The sequence below is a fragment of the Quercus suber genome, unplaced genomic scaffold, assembly GCF_002906115.3.
Source record: "Quercus suber isolate HL8 unplaced genomic scaffold, Cork oak 2.0 scaffold_587, whole genome shotgun sequence".
NCBI lineage: Eukaryota > Viridiplantae > Streptophyta > Magnoliopsida > Fagales > Fagaceae > Quercus > Quercus suber.
In genome coordinates, this window is record NW_027070032.1 from 427,318 (window position 1) to 443,240 (window position 15,923).

Consider the following 15,923-nt stretch of genomic DNA (forward strand, 5'->3'; position numbering starts at 1 on the left):
GTAGTCATTTGATCACTGCGAGGACCACATCAGAGAGTTGATACTCGAGATAGTTTTCACTTACAGACACGGTTACAGGCCCAATATTGTTTCAGCTGCTACGTACCTACACAATTGATAACTAAGGTACGCTTTCTTCAGCTCGTTATAATTAGCAACTGAATAATATTTTTATCCTAAATTTTTAATATTGCGAAAAGCTCCATCCAACTATATATATAGAATAGACGCTGAACTTTTTTTTTTTTTTTTTTTTGAGAATTAATATTTTGAATTTTATTAAATTGTAAGTAAAACTATCAGACAAGTAGCAATTGAATAGAATAGACGCTGAACTTTTTTTTTTTTTTTTTTTTGAGAATTAATATTTTGAATTTTATTAAATTGTAAGTAAAACTATCAGACAAGTAGCAATTGTATGTAATGAGACATCTTCTATTCACACTAGAGAACCAGTGATATGTTGTGCATGTCAAACTAGATTGTGAGCTACACTATTTTCTTTTTTACGAATATGTAAAAACCTAAAACAATGAGATAAATTTATAAAACATTTAACCTTATAACTAAATAAACTAAAAAAACAAAATAGAATGAGCCAATATCTCCTTCTAAGATGATAACAATTAAATTCAGATCAGTAACTAATTGTAAAATCCTCCACGTTGTCAAAGTATAAATTGCATCCTCTTGCTCTTATACTTTTCAAAATTAGATTTCTAAGCCGACAAAAAAAAAAATTTCTCATTCGGGACCAAAGTGTGATAAAGTTTATAAAATGATAGGAAAAGAGATGACGTAATATACTAAAGAAATGTAGACGTCATATATTATGAGATTTGACATGCCAGCTGGAGAAGCTCAGCAGTGCCAGCCCACGCGTTTTGGTATCCGAGACTTAGGGCCTGTTTGGATACAGCTGAAAATTGAAAACTGAAACTGAAAACTGAAAAATACTGTAGCAAAATAATTTTTAAATGTGTGAATAGTATCGTGTGACCCATTTTTAATGAAAAAGTTGCTAAAAAGTGAAATTTGTGGGTCCATGAACAGTAAAATTGTGCTGAAAAGTCAAACTTTGCGACTACTGTTCAATGAACAGTAGCCGCTACAGTACTGCTACAGTGAAAAACAGTGGACTGAACCGCGTGAGGAAAAAAAAAAAAAAAAAAGCAAAACGCAACGCAGCAAAACGTGCCACCCAAACGCTCTCTTAGAGGGGAAGACGTGTAAACTAACCAAAGACCAAAAATGAATTTTTGTCACACAAATTCCAAACATGCATATCAACCGTTTAACTCAAATTTTAAATTTAAAATCAACGGTGGCGATGAGAGTAAAAGCTGAGCACTCAGTGTGATATGACTGATTTCAGTAGCATAATAACCCATTTCTAGATCAACGGCTATAATCCAAAATTAAGACCCAATCTAACGGTGAGGATTACATATCAAAGATCTGATATCCTCAACGAGTCTGTTCAGTTATCACTTCAGACGCTCAGAGTTCAGATTGAAAGGTTCAAGGCTTCACCTTCCCGCTTCCTCACCTTTTCGGTTCTTCAGTCTCAGTTCTCTACTTGGCTCTCACAAACTCTCTCAAACTCCCACGGTCTCACTTTTCTATTTTGTATTTTGGATCCCTATTCAACACTCACTAAACCGATTTTCCAAATCCAAGCCCTAGCCGCCTCCAATCCAAGCCCGAGTTCAAGGTATGGTTTTTGCTTTCCTTTATGTTTAGTGTTTAAGATGAGTTTTTATTTTTTTGGTTAAATATGAAACACTAACTAAGAAAAGGCCTTGAAACCCGATAGTGTTTGGAATGTGTTTTCAAATAACTATTTTCAGTTTTTAAACAATATCTTACTAATTTTCATATACTTTTTCATCGACGCCTATTTTCACAAATGCTTTAAAACAATAATTTTTCGTTTTTAAACCCATGTATTCTTCACGTATTTTCACACATTTTTTTCACTTACACGTATTTTCATACATTTTTTTACCCACACGGATTTCTACAAATGTTTTCAAACAACAATTTTAAAATTTTAAACGCATGTACCAGACAGACCCGTATATTTAGCTTTTGTTCTTTGTTTTTTTTTTTTTGTTTTTTTTTTAATCAATTTTGATGATTTGATCCTGTTTTAATTTTATACATTATTGAAAGCTGACTAGCATTTTCTTCCTTCAAGTTCGAATCCCATACACACACAGATTTCTTTAAGGTATGGTTTTTGCTTTCCTTTATGTTTAGTAAAAAAAATGTAGTGATTGTGGTGATTGTTCCTTTTTACTAATTGACTTTTCCTTCTCTGGATTGACTTGAATGACCTTCATCCTGCAATTGATTTAGCTACTCGAGTTCCTTTCATAAGCATCTTATTAGTGGTTTCAATTGATTCGGGTAGTTCATTTGAACCACATCAGAGAGTTAATACTTGATAGTTTGCACTTACAGAGCGGTACAGGCTCAATATTGTTTCCGCTGCTAAGTACCTACACAATTTATAACTGAGGTACACTTTCATAACATTTCCAAAACTTGAGTTCCTTTATCTATATATATATATATATATATACATTTTTAATGTTATCGTTATAATTAGCAACTAAAATAATCTTTTTTATCCTAAATTTTTAATAATTCAAAAAGCACCATCCAACTATATAGTCGCTGAACTTTAACGTGCACTATAGCATGTCTTGCTTCTCACAAATATGCAATAGAACCTGAGATTTTCAATCAATATTGAGCATTGCGTTCATTTACTGTATTTTAATTGGCAATATTTTTTTTTCCCAGTGCCTGTCTTTTTCAATTCTTTGAATTAATTTTTAGCCTTGATTTGGTTAAAAAGTTGATATAAATATCACCACCTTTCCCGCATTTAGGATAGATGGTGTTTAGGTTTTAAATCTTCAATGCCAGCATCATGCAAGAATTATTTGCTGAATTTTCTGCCAATATTTATTAACGGACAATAACATTTGTTGCCCCTCACACTTTAATTATAATAGTTGCAACGATTCTCAATTAAAATAATAATTTTAGTATGATAAACTCACACATTTTGCTACAAATGTCTTGCAAGACAAACTGTAACTGAAACTCTCACACATTTTGCTACAAATGTTTTGTAAGACAGATTATTTGTCACTGTAACAAAAATGATGAATCCCCCAATTCGTCAGTGTCTTTTAATTTGTAATTTCTATAATATTCTCTATCCAATGTTTGCCTTTCTCTATACAGCGACTCTTTAATATTTTTAAATACATAAACAGTGATGCTAGAGTGAAAATTGTTTTCTGTACAGTACATCCATGTGAAAACACAAACTGAAAAACGTAGACGCCCAATACCAATGACATCAGTACGTCATGTATCTAGTCTCCATCTCTCTTGCTTCTAAATTTTTGTTATTTTATATTAAATGATGTGTAATAATATGTAAATGGTGAAGTATAATGTGAGCACTCATTCCATAATAAAACAATTTTATTCAGAACGTCAGAACCCTTCCCTTTTCTAGGATAGATGGGAATTTTACCGGTCTGTATTCTATTATTTGGAAGGCAATTTGAGATGCAACTTAGAATTTGATTTTAGGAGACAAAATTATTGTTAATCTGTTATGGGTTTTTTACACATGATAGAGTTATTTTATGTTATTTTTTTCAAGTCAAATACAACTTATATAAATTATAATATTTTGGTTAATATAAGTTCATAAAATAAAAAATTATGACATTTTTAAAATTATATATATATATATATATAGAATTGAAACTTGATAGTTACTAAACTTTCGAGTTATTTAGGTAATCATTTTTATATATACTATAAATATACATATCTAAATGTTAAAAATAAATTATTATATACATTTAGAATTTGTACTTAGCTTGCAAGTTTTTCTCACTTTTGAAAGGCAAAGATAATTTAAAGATTGAATCTCAAACTGCGACTTGTCACTTTTGGTCGAAGGAAATTGTTATCTCACCAAGGCCCTACCTCTAACCCTAATTGAATTAATTTTTTTTTAATTTGTCTTCTTTAATTGGTAACTAGCATGTAACTCCAAGCAAAAGAATGGATGCATTTCAAATTAAATAAAATTTTTTATTATAAAAATATAAATAATTAGGCAAATTATTATATAATAAAAAAACATATATCACGAAATCTTGCATACGTTTAGATACAATTAAAATTAAGCACAAATTTTTATCATAAAATATAGATAATTAGTCGTATTATTTTTTTAATGTAAATATAATTAGTCATATATTAAATTATTACTTAAATTTAATAGTACTTATGATCTTTTTTTTTTTTTCTAATTTTTAATAATGTAGAACATGTAGTGACTTTTATTTTATTTATTTTTTGAAAAAAATATGGTGATTTTTATTGATTATATATAATTATTTACTTAATTTTATAGTTCATTAGTATTAGATTTTTAATATTTTGCAATCATTAACTCACTTGACACAAAGATTAAAAAATTTGAGTAGACATATGGCACATGCTTAGTTGGATAATTAAGGTGTAGTTCTTACATAAATTTAGACTCATGCAAAATTGGACTATAATTTCAAATTTTAATTCAATTTTTTCTAAGTTTTACGTTTTAATATATATATATATATATATATATATACAGTTGTCTTAAAAATTTGATTTTTTTTTTAATTTTTTAGGAAAAAAATGTGGTAATTTTTCTTGATTATATGTAATTTTTTTTCTTAATTTTATAGTTCATTAATATTAGATTCTAAGTATTTTGCAATCATTAACTCACTTAACACAAAGTTTAAAAATCTTGAGTAGACATATGACACATGCTTAATTGGATAATTATGGTATTGTCCTTACATAAATTTTGACATATACAAAATTGGATTATAATTTTAGATTATAATTTAATTTTCTTTGAGTTCTACCATTTAATATAATTTTACGGTTTTTATTTTATTTTATTGGATTCTTTGTTATCTACATTAAATTAACTAATTTGGCACAAAAATTTTAAAATATAGATTAGTTAAGATACGTGGCGGAAAATTAAATTCTAATTTAAATTTAATTTTTACACTAAATTAACTTGTTTGACACTAAATATAATTTCTTTTTGCATTACCTATTAATTATATAAGTAGATAAATGAAACTCACTGTTCATAGTATGCGTGCACACAAAAAAAAACCACTCACACAGATGGTAATGAGCTTCAACCAACATGATTTGAATTTTTGGATTGTGTGTTTATTCAAGTCTCTCTCGTGGGTTTACCCACTCTTCTGCCATCACGCTTCATTTGTCTTAACTCTTTTGCCATCACGCTTCATCTGTCTCTCATTATATTGTCATCTTCATTGCTTTTCACAACTAAATGGCAGAGCATTACATTAGGGGTTTGGTATGATACTATTGGTGATAATCGACAACATAGTAGTAAAGTAATTTTTAAATGTGCGAATAGTACTGTGAGGTATAGCGAACAATGCACGGAACCGATTGTGTGTAAAGCGCAAATGAACGTTAGTCAAGTTTCTTGGAATTCCTTGGATTCAATCTTGTGCTAACTTCCTTTAGATATTCAGAAGACATATACAAAATAATTAATATCTTTAAGAGCATTCTCATTAGATCTCTCAAAAGAGATGTCATTTTGGCATGTCAAAAATCTGCTTTATCAATTTTGCACATCATTTTACAAGTTGTCATATACAACATTTTCAATATTAAAATAATATATTTTAATATTAAAATAACGTTAAGAAAACCTTCGATATATAAAAATACAAAATAAAAAAAACTTGCCACCTCCATAACAACCCACAGCCCACCCTAGTCGTTTGTAACCATCAAAGCCCGACCCAACTGTCAAACACTAGAATAACACAGCAGAACTACAAAACCACTGCCACAGAAAAACAAAAACAACGAAAATAACATTCGAACTGACTCCCACACATCCACCCACTGTCGTTGCTAGCCCACCACTGTCTTACACTAAAACCAACACAGCAGGACCCCAAAACTGCCATTACAGAAAAACAAATTCAACAACAAAATAAGCAGTTTTGGGTGGCGTGGCGGGCTGAACGGAACAGAGAAAAGTCACCTACTGCCGAACTCACCCATCAAATCACTGGAAAAAAAGAAAAGAGAAAGCCAAACCCACAGCACCAGAGATTGGCACTAGGTGGTACAGAGAGGCTGAACGGAAGAGAGAATAGACACTCATTGCTGAGCCCACTCAGCAAATCACTACAAAAAAAAAAAAAAAAAGAAGAAGCCGACCTTAGGAGAGATCGGCATCAGGTGATCATAAAGACAAACAGAAATGGTATTTTCATTCGTACGCTCTCAAAAATGAGTGCATATTGTTTCATGTTCCATAATTTTTGCACACTTGATGGGGGTTCGTTTTTGTGTTAGGGGTGCAAAATGTGCCAAATATTTGACATTTGGCACATTTGAGGGAGTTGATGAGAATCCTCTAATGAAAAAATAAAATTCACTGGAAATATTATTCTTTTGTTAAATATCTTTAAAATAAATTATGGGGTGTTAAAATCTAGGTCATTGGTTGTATATTGGAAGGAGTATTATTAATCAATACATAATTAAAGTGAAAGTTCAACAATTAAGCTAATCTGCTTTAATTTTGTGTTACACTTTCTTAAATTGGATTGTAAAATTACTCTAATTTTAAACCAAGTATAAATACAAGTTTTATACTTACATTTCTTTTAGAGCATTGGCATCATCAATTCGTGCGAAAGTTCTTTATTTTATTGTAAGAACCTACTTCTATTATTTTACGTAAATTACATTTTAAAACACATCATCTTAGATTATTTATTCAACATTTTATTTTTTTCGTATAGACATTTCTCTTTTTTATATTATTTTTGTTCTTTTACGTCTCTCTCTCGCTCTCTCTCTCTCCCTGGTTATATTGGTAACCTTTTCTCTCCTTTCAATCCTCATGCCTCTCTCATCTTAGATTTATATTCGAATGTCACTCTCGAAGGTCTCTCATCTTAGGTCTCTGTGGCGAACAAAGAAATGGCTATAGAGCACTGTTAAAGAATCGGAGGCCCAAATAAAACTCTGTGTATGTGTGTGTGTCTCGGAGCTCATCATTGTCAATTCTGTCATCTGAGCTTAGGTGTTACATCGCCATTGGGTTTGGGTCTCAAAGGCAGGTGGGTTGTTTTGTCATCAATTATGTCTGGGTTTGATTTTGATTTTAGGTTTGGGCTGAAGGGTTTTCCATTGATGGTTTGATTTGTGTCTTAAATTAAAGATATGCGCAATTATTGTAAAGTGAATGATATAAGTTGGTCTACTATTTTAAACATAAAAGTTAAAATAAAAAGCTTTTATGGACTAGGTTTGTGCTTAGATTTATGCTTGTGTGTAGCTTCGGCATATGCATATGTAAAGTGTTTAAAAATTTCGGTTAAACGGTTTACTTGTGTAACTTACTTTTTTTTTAAAAAAATCATGCATTTTTAAAGTATATAATGATTTCTCATTATATATATATATATATATAGATATGAATATATGTACTTGGTTTTAGACTTTTCGTTTTTTGTACATAAAAGCTCAAAATCTTAGATTGACACATGGCAGAAGATTGGACATCAATTAAAATTCAATTTAGAATCTAATTAGATTTGGGCTCATTGGTTTTCGCACTTAACAATTCAGTTGACACAAAATAGATTATTAAATGAGAAACGTGGCACAGAATTGATATTTTAATTTGATTTTCTCTAAGCTCTGGTTATTTATATATATGGACTAGTGTGTAATCCCTTGCAATGGACTAGATAATAAAGTGGGGCATGTGGCACAATTTGTGTGGATATTTATATATAAAGCCCAATTATATGGTTCAGATTATTCAAGGTTTTAGCCTTGTTTTAAACTCTTCATTTAATTATATTTAAACTCTTAAATTTTTGCGCCCAGTAATTCAGTTGTTACGAAAATTAGAAAATTGAATAAACAAGTGATGCATAGGTGGACTACAATTGAAATCCGATTTAGAATTTAATTGGATTTGGACTATTCGATTTTCACCTCCAATAATTTCCTAAGCACAAAAATTAAGAATTCATGGGACACAAGGCATTAAATTAATTAGGAATCCAATTGAAAGCTAATTATTAGTAGTACATAAAGTTTCAATTACGCCATATTATGTCTTGAAGTTTCAAAAGTGGGTGCTGTTGATCCCAATATTGGTTGCTGTTTGTTTATATGTTTACATGGCTAATGGAATGGCGAATGGAATAACGACTGAGCTTTTTATTAGTGTCGTGGAAAAATTTTTATTATTGACTTTATTTGTTTTATTTGTAAGACAAGATCCGTACTCACTCTTGAGTCATGCTATCCTGCCTTTTGCGGTAGCTCCTCGGGTTCTATGCATTTTTCGATAAAGTTGGTCACACCCCTTCCCCTATGGGTGCGACGCATACTTGTTAACCCTAATCTGAATGGCGTTGTTCTGGGCTGTTTAAATTGTTGATTTAGAAAATATTTGGGTGACTGAAATCCACGGGACTAAAACGTCAGAACAGCCATAGTTTGAATCAATCTGTTAATCAACTCTCCCTCTCGCGTGTGTATCTTCCAATGATTTTGTCTAATTATAGAGCTTCCTTGGTTTTTAGAGCAATTATTGAATTAATAAGTATATTAATAAACGCCAGTCCATAAAATTCTTGGTAATATATATTTTTATTATTTATTTATTTATTTATTTTTGCACTTTTCTTCCGAGTATGTTTTAAACCCGACAAAGCTCTGTTCAAATCTCACCAGTTTCGAAATTACTGTCATATGCTGAACATTGTTCTCTCTTTTGATGGAGTGTTTCATTTATGTGTTACTTATTTGTTGGCACGTTTGTTCCCGTTGGTTTGTTTGCTTTGTGGATGTGTTTGGCTGCTCGGGAAATATAAAGATTTTAACTTGGATTTTCTTCTATTTGACAACTGGAGGGGTGGAAATTTATTGGAGCTCCCGATGGGGTTGGGGCTGCTGCAAGTGTGTCTTCTTTTGGATCCGGGGACGGTTGGGTGTGATTTGGGTGTATTCACTGAAAAGAAGTTAACTCATTATTCTATTAGCCACAAAGATAAAAAAAAACTATTGGCAATTTGGAAAAGTAGTAGTAGCTCTCACTATGCTCTTACTTTTTGAACTTCAAGAATTGTTAGTGCTCAATTGAAACTTTATGGATCAGAAAAGCTCTTTTGGTGAACTTTAGGATTGACAATGTTGTTTTTTCATATATCCACGTGTATATAATTGTTTACACATATTATCATATAAAAGTTTTATCAATCAAATAAAATGTTATGCTTAAAAGTCTAGATTCCAATATTGGTCTTGTTAATAACATGAATCTAAGTGGATTTAATTCCATAACGTCATATTATACCATATATGTCAATGCATTACACCTGGATTAAATAGAAATTTTCTTGTAAATATTTTTTAAGTTAAAGTAGTTATAGCTAGCTTTTGCACAGCGCAGGTCATCAACTAGTGTTTTTAATGGTAACGGCTAGTTTTGTTTTTACCAAGATATTTACGAAAGTCATTTTTGTAGATGGAAGGGGCAGTGTGTAGAGATTTAGAAGCTGCAGTTGGAAGTGAAACTGGAAGTGCTGATTCTCTAATGGAGCCAAACACTGAAATTGAGGACAAATGTCAATATGAACTGATGGTTACTGCCCTCAAATCAATGATTGCAAACCCAGAGCCTTCGTTTTCATTTACGAATCGCATCAAAAGAGTTCCAGATCACCTTCGCAAAGTGAATGAACAGGCCTACTCTCCTATGGTTATTTCAATTGGCCCTATTCACCACTACGACGAAAATTTACAAAACATGGAAGAGTTTAAGGTGGGGTATCTCAAGTTTGTCTTGGATCGAGCTAATGTGAAGTTGATGGATTTAGTAATTGCCATAAGGGAGAAGGAGGAAAGCATTTATTGTTGCTATACGGAGATTGAGCATGGCATGGGTGTGGATGAATTTTTTAATGTAATTTTGGTGGATGCAATCTTCGTTCTTGAGTTTATCTATAGAAGGGTTGAAAAATGTCGGGTGGAAGATGATTTTTTGATACGGGACCAGGTGGATTTTATTGTACGTGACTTGGTATTGCTTGAAAACCAGCTTCCGTTCTTTGTCCTTGAGAGACTATTCGACTGTATTGATCGCTATAGCTCCAAATATTCGTTAATTGATCTAATTTTTGAATTCTTTGAACCTTACAATGTTCAAGCTATGCGCCCTAAGTCAGGGGAAATAGCACATTTCGTTGCTCTGATAAGAGGGTTTCAGTTACCACCCCGTCTTCTACCAGAAGGTGAGTGTCTACCAGAAGGTGAGTGTCTTCCAGAAAGTGAGCCTCTACCAGAAAGAGTAACGGGATATGGAATGGCTACGCTTATGTACTCTGCGACCCAACTGCACGGGGCAGGTGTAAAGTTTCGGGTGAGTCCAAGCAATTGTTTACTTGACATAACATTTGACTTCAGAAGCGGAGTGTTGGAAATGCCATGCTTAGAGTTATATGAGAAGACCGAGGCTCTTGTTCGAAATGTAATGGCTTATGAGCAGTATTGTTTTCGGGACGAAGTATACATTAGGGATTACTATTTGTTTTTGGATCGCCTTGTCAATACTACCAAAGATGTAGATTTACTTTGCGAGAAGGGAATTATACGTAATTATCTTGGGGACAACGATGCAGTAACATCTTTGGTCAACAAGCTTAACGTCCACGTCTTTTGGTCAGGTGTCCACCCAAATCACCATCGTATCTTCAATGAATTGAACTGCTTCTATGAAAAACCTTGGCACAAATGGAGGGCAACATTAAGGCGTCAGTATTTCAGCACTCCTTGGAGAATTGCTTCTACCATCGCTGCTATCATTCTTCTGGTGTTCACCTTCGTACAAACAGTATGTTCTATCATCCAAATAGTGCCTATTGTTTGATTACTTCTCAATAAATTTGTGCAAGTGCTGTGTGTGCAATGTGTGGTTTGTAATCTATTTTTTATCTCAATAAAGCTTGGATAGGATTGTTATCTACTTTAGTTTGGGTAGGATTGTTTTTTGCTTTTGGATTGCATTCATTGTGTAGGAGTGGTGAGAAATTTTACTTATATGGCATTCCCATTTCCATATTCTATTGCATTTCACTTTCAATTTTTTTAAGGTGATATATATGAATATTTATGGAGTTAATAATAGCTCTTAGCAATTGCTTACGAAAAGTCAGCAAGTAATTGCTGTGAGGGGATTGGTTTTCGCTCAACGTAGACCAATGTTGTTTCATACCATTTTCTATCCAAACCAAGCAAGTGGGTTTGAGATGAGGAAGAGCAATGGTCATGAGATAATTAATATGAACAAATTTATTTCAAATGCGTATATCACCGGTTATGCTTTTGGTATGATAGTTACTTTACAAGTATAAGTGCTTGTAGAGTGTGAGGGACAAATGTTGGGGTTCAATTATCCAAATTGGAGCTTTACACACATGTACACTTAGGTTAAACTAGAGTGAAATTTTTATGTTTTAAAAAAAAAAATTGATAAAAGAAAAAGAAAAAAGAAAATGAACATATATGGCGTTGCTTATTAAACTTGAATCACAAGGGGTAGGTACTGTAGCTTACAAACCTTTTTTTAGGCACCATAATTTTTTCCTTCAAACATCGGAATTTTATGTTGATATACGTAGTTTAGATTTATTTGCATACTTAAAAGAGTTTAAAGAAGTTTTACAATTAGAATACAATATTTAAATCAATGTATTTGAATGTTCAAATGGTGTGAAACACCTTTGAACACTTAGACCCCCAATTTACAAATTAATAATAGAGGCTTATAATGGAACAATGTTTGTGCGGAACATGAAAATTAGATGAAACATAATTGGTAAAAATAATTTAAATCGAAATTAATCATAGTTACAGTAGTAATTAAAAGTTAAAAATTAATGGATGAGAGATGCAAACACAAAGATAACATAGTGGTGTATTATGGAAGAAGAAGCCAAAGTCCTTCATGTAATAAATAATCTACTAGGGAATGAAGTTTGGATACATGAGTAGCAGGAGACCCTTCACGCCTAATCTACCTAGTGCATTTAAGTTCTGCAAGCTTCTTGTTCCAAAAAGGTTATGGCGAACCTTGTTGTCTCTGGCTTACTGGTTCTCGCAATCGCTCATTGCTTCAATTGAAATGAATTGGTCCCTTCTGAACTACTTCCCAAGTACCAAAATATCTTCTCACAAATATGTATATGGCGAGATAAGTATTTGACTTGTGTTCATCTCAAGGATATATCATTGGAGATGGTGAGAGTGGAGGTGTTTGGAGAATCAAAGGATAAAGATGGTGGATAAGTCAATCTTGTTTTTGAACGCAAAACATGTTTAAACAAAGAAAAACAAAGTAAGCACTAAACATAAACACAAAGAGTAATAAAAAACACTTCCAAATACATAGAATGATTAAAATTTTTTATGGTTTGATCTATACATAGATGAGCACACACACATCACATTTAAACAAGTGTTATCGAACAAATGAATGAGGCATTTATTGAACATTAGACATGTGTGTTGTGTGTATGTGTCTCAAATGTGAAATAGTTCTTAGTCTGGGGTGAATTTTTAATGATCATTTCAATCAAGTTATACACAATTAATACTAAGTCAAATGGTCTATCCTAATTATAGAAATGAACATATATGACCTCCCACACAAAAATGATTACATATCTTTGAAATTTTTTATTTGGCTTCTTTACAATTCATAACATTTGAACATTTTTTATCTTTATATCTTTTTTTGAGATCAATGCCTGAAATTTTTGGTATTTCAATTTGATTAATAAGTTTTTGGCTTTTTGGGCATCATACATTTACATAAAAGTCGCTTTATTTTTTTCCTAGTCAAATACTAGTATGTGCAACAGCTTTTGCAGCTCATTATCTCTTTTCATTTGTGATATACACTGGTTGAGTTTTTTAAGCAAAAACATAAAAGAGTGGGAAGAGATATATGCACAAGGCTACGCATGTATCAAAACCAACATGACTTTTGACTAATTTTTCATGACAAGGTTGAATATCGATTTACAACAATCACACAAAGATGTCAAGAATTTTCCTGCAAAGATGGATGTGCATATATAACAAGCTAAGTTCATTAATACTCTAAACAATTTGTACAAAGGTACTTTTTACTTTTTGATTTTTTCACTTTTTATGTGATTTTGGGTTTTTACTCGCACAAAACTAAAATATAAAAGTAAGGTCAAAACAAAAACTATGCATATAAAAAAAATGCAAGATGCCCAAAATGCATGAAGACATGACATTGAATGCATGAAGGGTTTAGCAAAGATTGACAGAGTAAGATCAAGGACCAAAATGGCAAAAACTCAGCCATAGGAACCCTTCTTCATCCAAATGGAACGATTGTTAGAAATGTGTGCTTCATGTGAAGTGAGACAAAGGTTGGAAGGATGAGAGCCAGAGATGCACATAGACAAGTAGTTAAGAGCATTAAACATGTTCTTTAACAATATGCTTTTTTCACTTAAATTCGGCTTACCGGTTTTAGCACAACTTCAACGAAGCTCATGTGTTTTTTTTTTTTTTTTTTCTATTGATTCTTTTGTAAGTATGAAACTTAGAGCAATTAAGTCTTAGATGACCAGAAGCGCCACAATAGTTACACACAATGTGTTTAGGTCCATTCGGCTTTTTGGGAAGGAATCTAGCAATATGGATTTATTCTTTCTTCAACTTATAACATTAAAGTCTTGTATAACCAATTACACCACATTGGTGACAAGTTGGAACAAACTTAGATCCATTTAAAGCTTTAGGTTGAGTCGTAAACGGAAGTTTTAATTTAAGAGCTTTTCTTTTCACCTTTTGATTTATTTTGTGTGGAGGAACGTACACCGATTTGTCCTTTGTGGTGGAATGCACAATAGGCACAAAATCGGGTACCATAACAGAATTGCAACAAATATTATCATCTTTTTTAGCAATAGGTTCAACATTCAAACACTTGGCATGCATTTTTTAGATTCATTCTCACATTTTAGCTTATCAACAAGTTTGTTAGACAAAATAAGTGCAACATCGAAGTCCATATTCAAACTGTCAAACTCTTTCTGCTTTTCAAGAAAATTTTTAGCATGTTTCTTATATTTTTCTACCAATTTATTCGATTCATTGAGCTTAGCATTCAAATCATCATTTTCACAAAATAACTTGCTCAAATTTCTTTGAAACTTCTTAACATTTTTCTTTCAGAGTTTGTCATTTGGAATATCAACAACAAAAAATGATTCAAGTAACATGTAATAACAGTCATGAGGATAAACACTCATAGAGCTATTTTCACAAACACGTGGCATGTTACAATCATCAACAATGAAGGAAACATACAAATCATTGTCCATGACAATACACAAGGGGTCAAAGATCACACTTAGGTATTTAAACCATAACAAGTACATCTGCTCTGATACCAAACGAATGTTCAAATAGTGTATAAAACACTTACGAACGTTTAGACCCCCCAATTTACAAATTACTAACACAAGCTTATAATCAAATAATGTATGTGCAGCATAAGTTGAAACAGAGTTGGTAAAAACAATGTAAACCGAAATTAATCACAACCACAGCAGTAATCAAAAGTTAGAAATTAATGGATGAGAGATGCAAACACAAAGATAACACAGCGATCTGTTATCGAAGAGGAAATCGAAGTCCTCGGTGAAAAGCCTTTCAGCTGCCCTCCAAACGGTCAATAATCTATTAGAGAATAAAGTTAGGATACATGAATAGCAAGAGACCCTCCAAGCGTAATCTACCCAGTACACTTAAGCCTTCCAAACTTCTTGCTCCTACAGGGTTACGCCGAATCTTGTCTTGTTTGGCTTATCGGTTCTCGCAATCGCTCATTGCATCAATTAAAATGAATTGTTTCCTTCTGAACTACTACTCAAGTGCCAAAATACCTTCTCATAGATATGTGTATGGTGAGATAAAGATTTGACTAGTGTACCTCTCAAGGATATGTCATTGGAGAGGGTGAGAGTAGAGAAATTTGGAGAACCAAAAAATGAGGATTGTAGAGGATTCAATCTTGTTTTTCTTTTGGCTCGGTTTGGGAGTCTATAAGTGAATGAAGTGGAATGAAATTGAATGATTATAAGTGAATGGAAATGAATGGAATGGAATGGAATGCATTTAAGTAAGAGAAATGAATGGAAAAATGGAATGATATTAAGTAATTTTGATTAGATGTTTTAAAATGAAGAAATGGAAAGGAATAAAAATGAATGAAATGTTAGTAACCTTGTTCAGGAGCAACATGGAGGGAATGAAATGGAATCATTTTATGATAATATTACTATTAGTCCTTTATTTTAATATAAAATGTTGAATATATAAGGGTATTTTGGGAGTTTTAACAAAAAAATCATTAAATCTAATTTCGTTCTCTCCCATTCTTTCAAATTTCTAGGGAAAAGAAAATTTGAGGTTTTAAGGAAAGAGAGAGGAATGAATATTCCCTCCTACCTATTTCATTCCTTCCCACTTAAACTCCCAAATAAGAGAATAGACTTTCCATTCCCTCCGTTAAAACTCTCAAACAAAGAAATGGAAGAATATTCTGAAATTATTCTTTTTATTCATTTTCATTCCATTTTATTCCCTCCTTCCAAACGAGGCCTTAAGGTTTCACCCTCAAAATTTTCTCTAGAAACTCTTTACAATGAGCGGGAATAAGGGTATTTATAGTAAGGTGTGTGAGGAAT

At 32.1% G+C, this 15,923-nt stretch overlaps 1 protein-coding gene across 5 annotated transcripts; it reads left to right on the forward strand.

The window, feature by feature from the left end:
* On the forward strand, nt 1-11,250 carry LOC112013956 (UPF0481 protein At3g47200). Of its 5 annotated transcripts, none has more exons than XM_065764852.1 (3): nt 5-126; nt 2,467-2,524; nt 9,659-11,250. In XM_065764852.1, the coding sequence occupies exon 3, from the start codon at nt 9,659-9,661 to the stop codon at nt 11,057-11,059; it is 1,401 nt and encodes a 466-aa protein (XP_065620924.1). In that variant the 5' UTR covers nt 5-126; nt 2,467-2,524; the 3' UTR covers nt 11,060-11,250. The 5 variants fall into 5 exon arrangements, with proteins under 5 accessions (XP_023902110.1, XP_065620924.1, XP_065620926.1 ...); XM_065764854.1 differs by lacking the exon at nt 2,467-2,524 and adding an exon at nt 7,072-7,232 and having other exon boundaries at nt 6-126; XM_065764853.1 differs by lacking the exon at nt 5-126 and adding an exon at nt 1,279-1,714.
* Nucleotides 11,251-15,923: the final 4,673 nt, after the last annotated feature.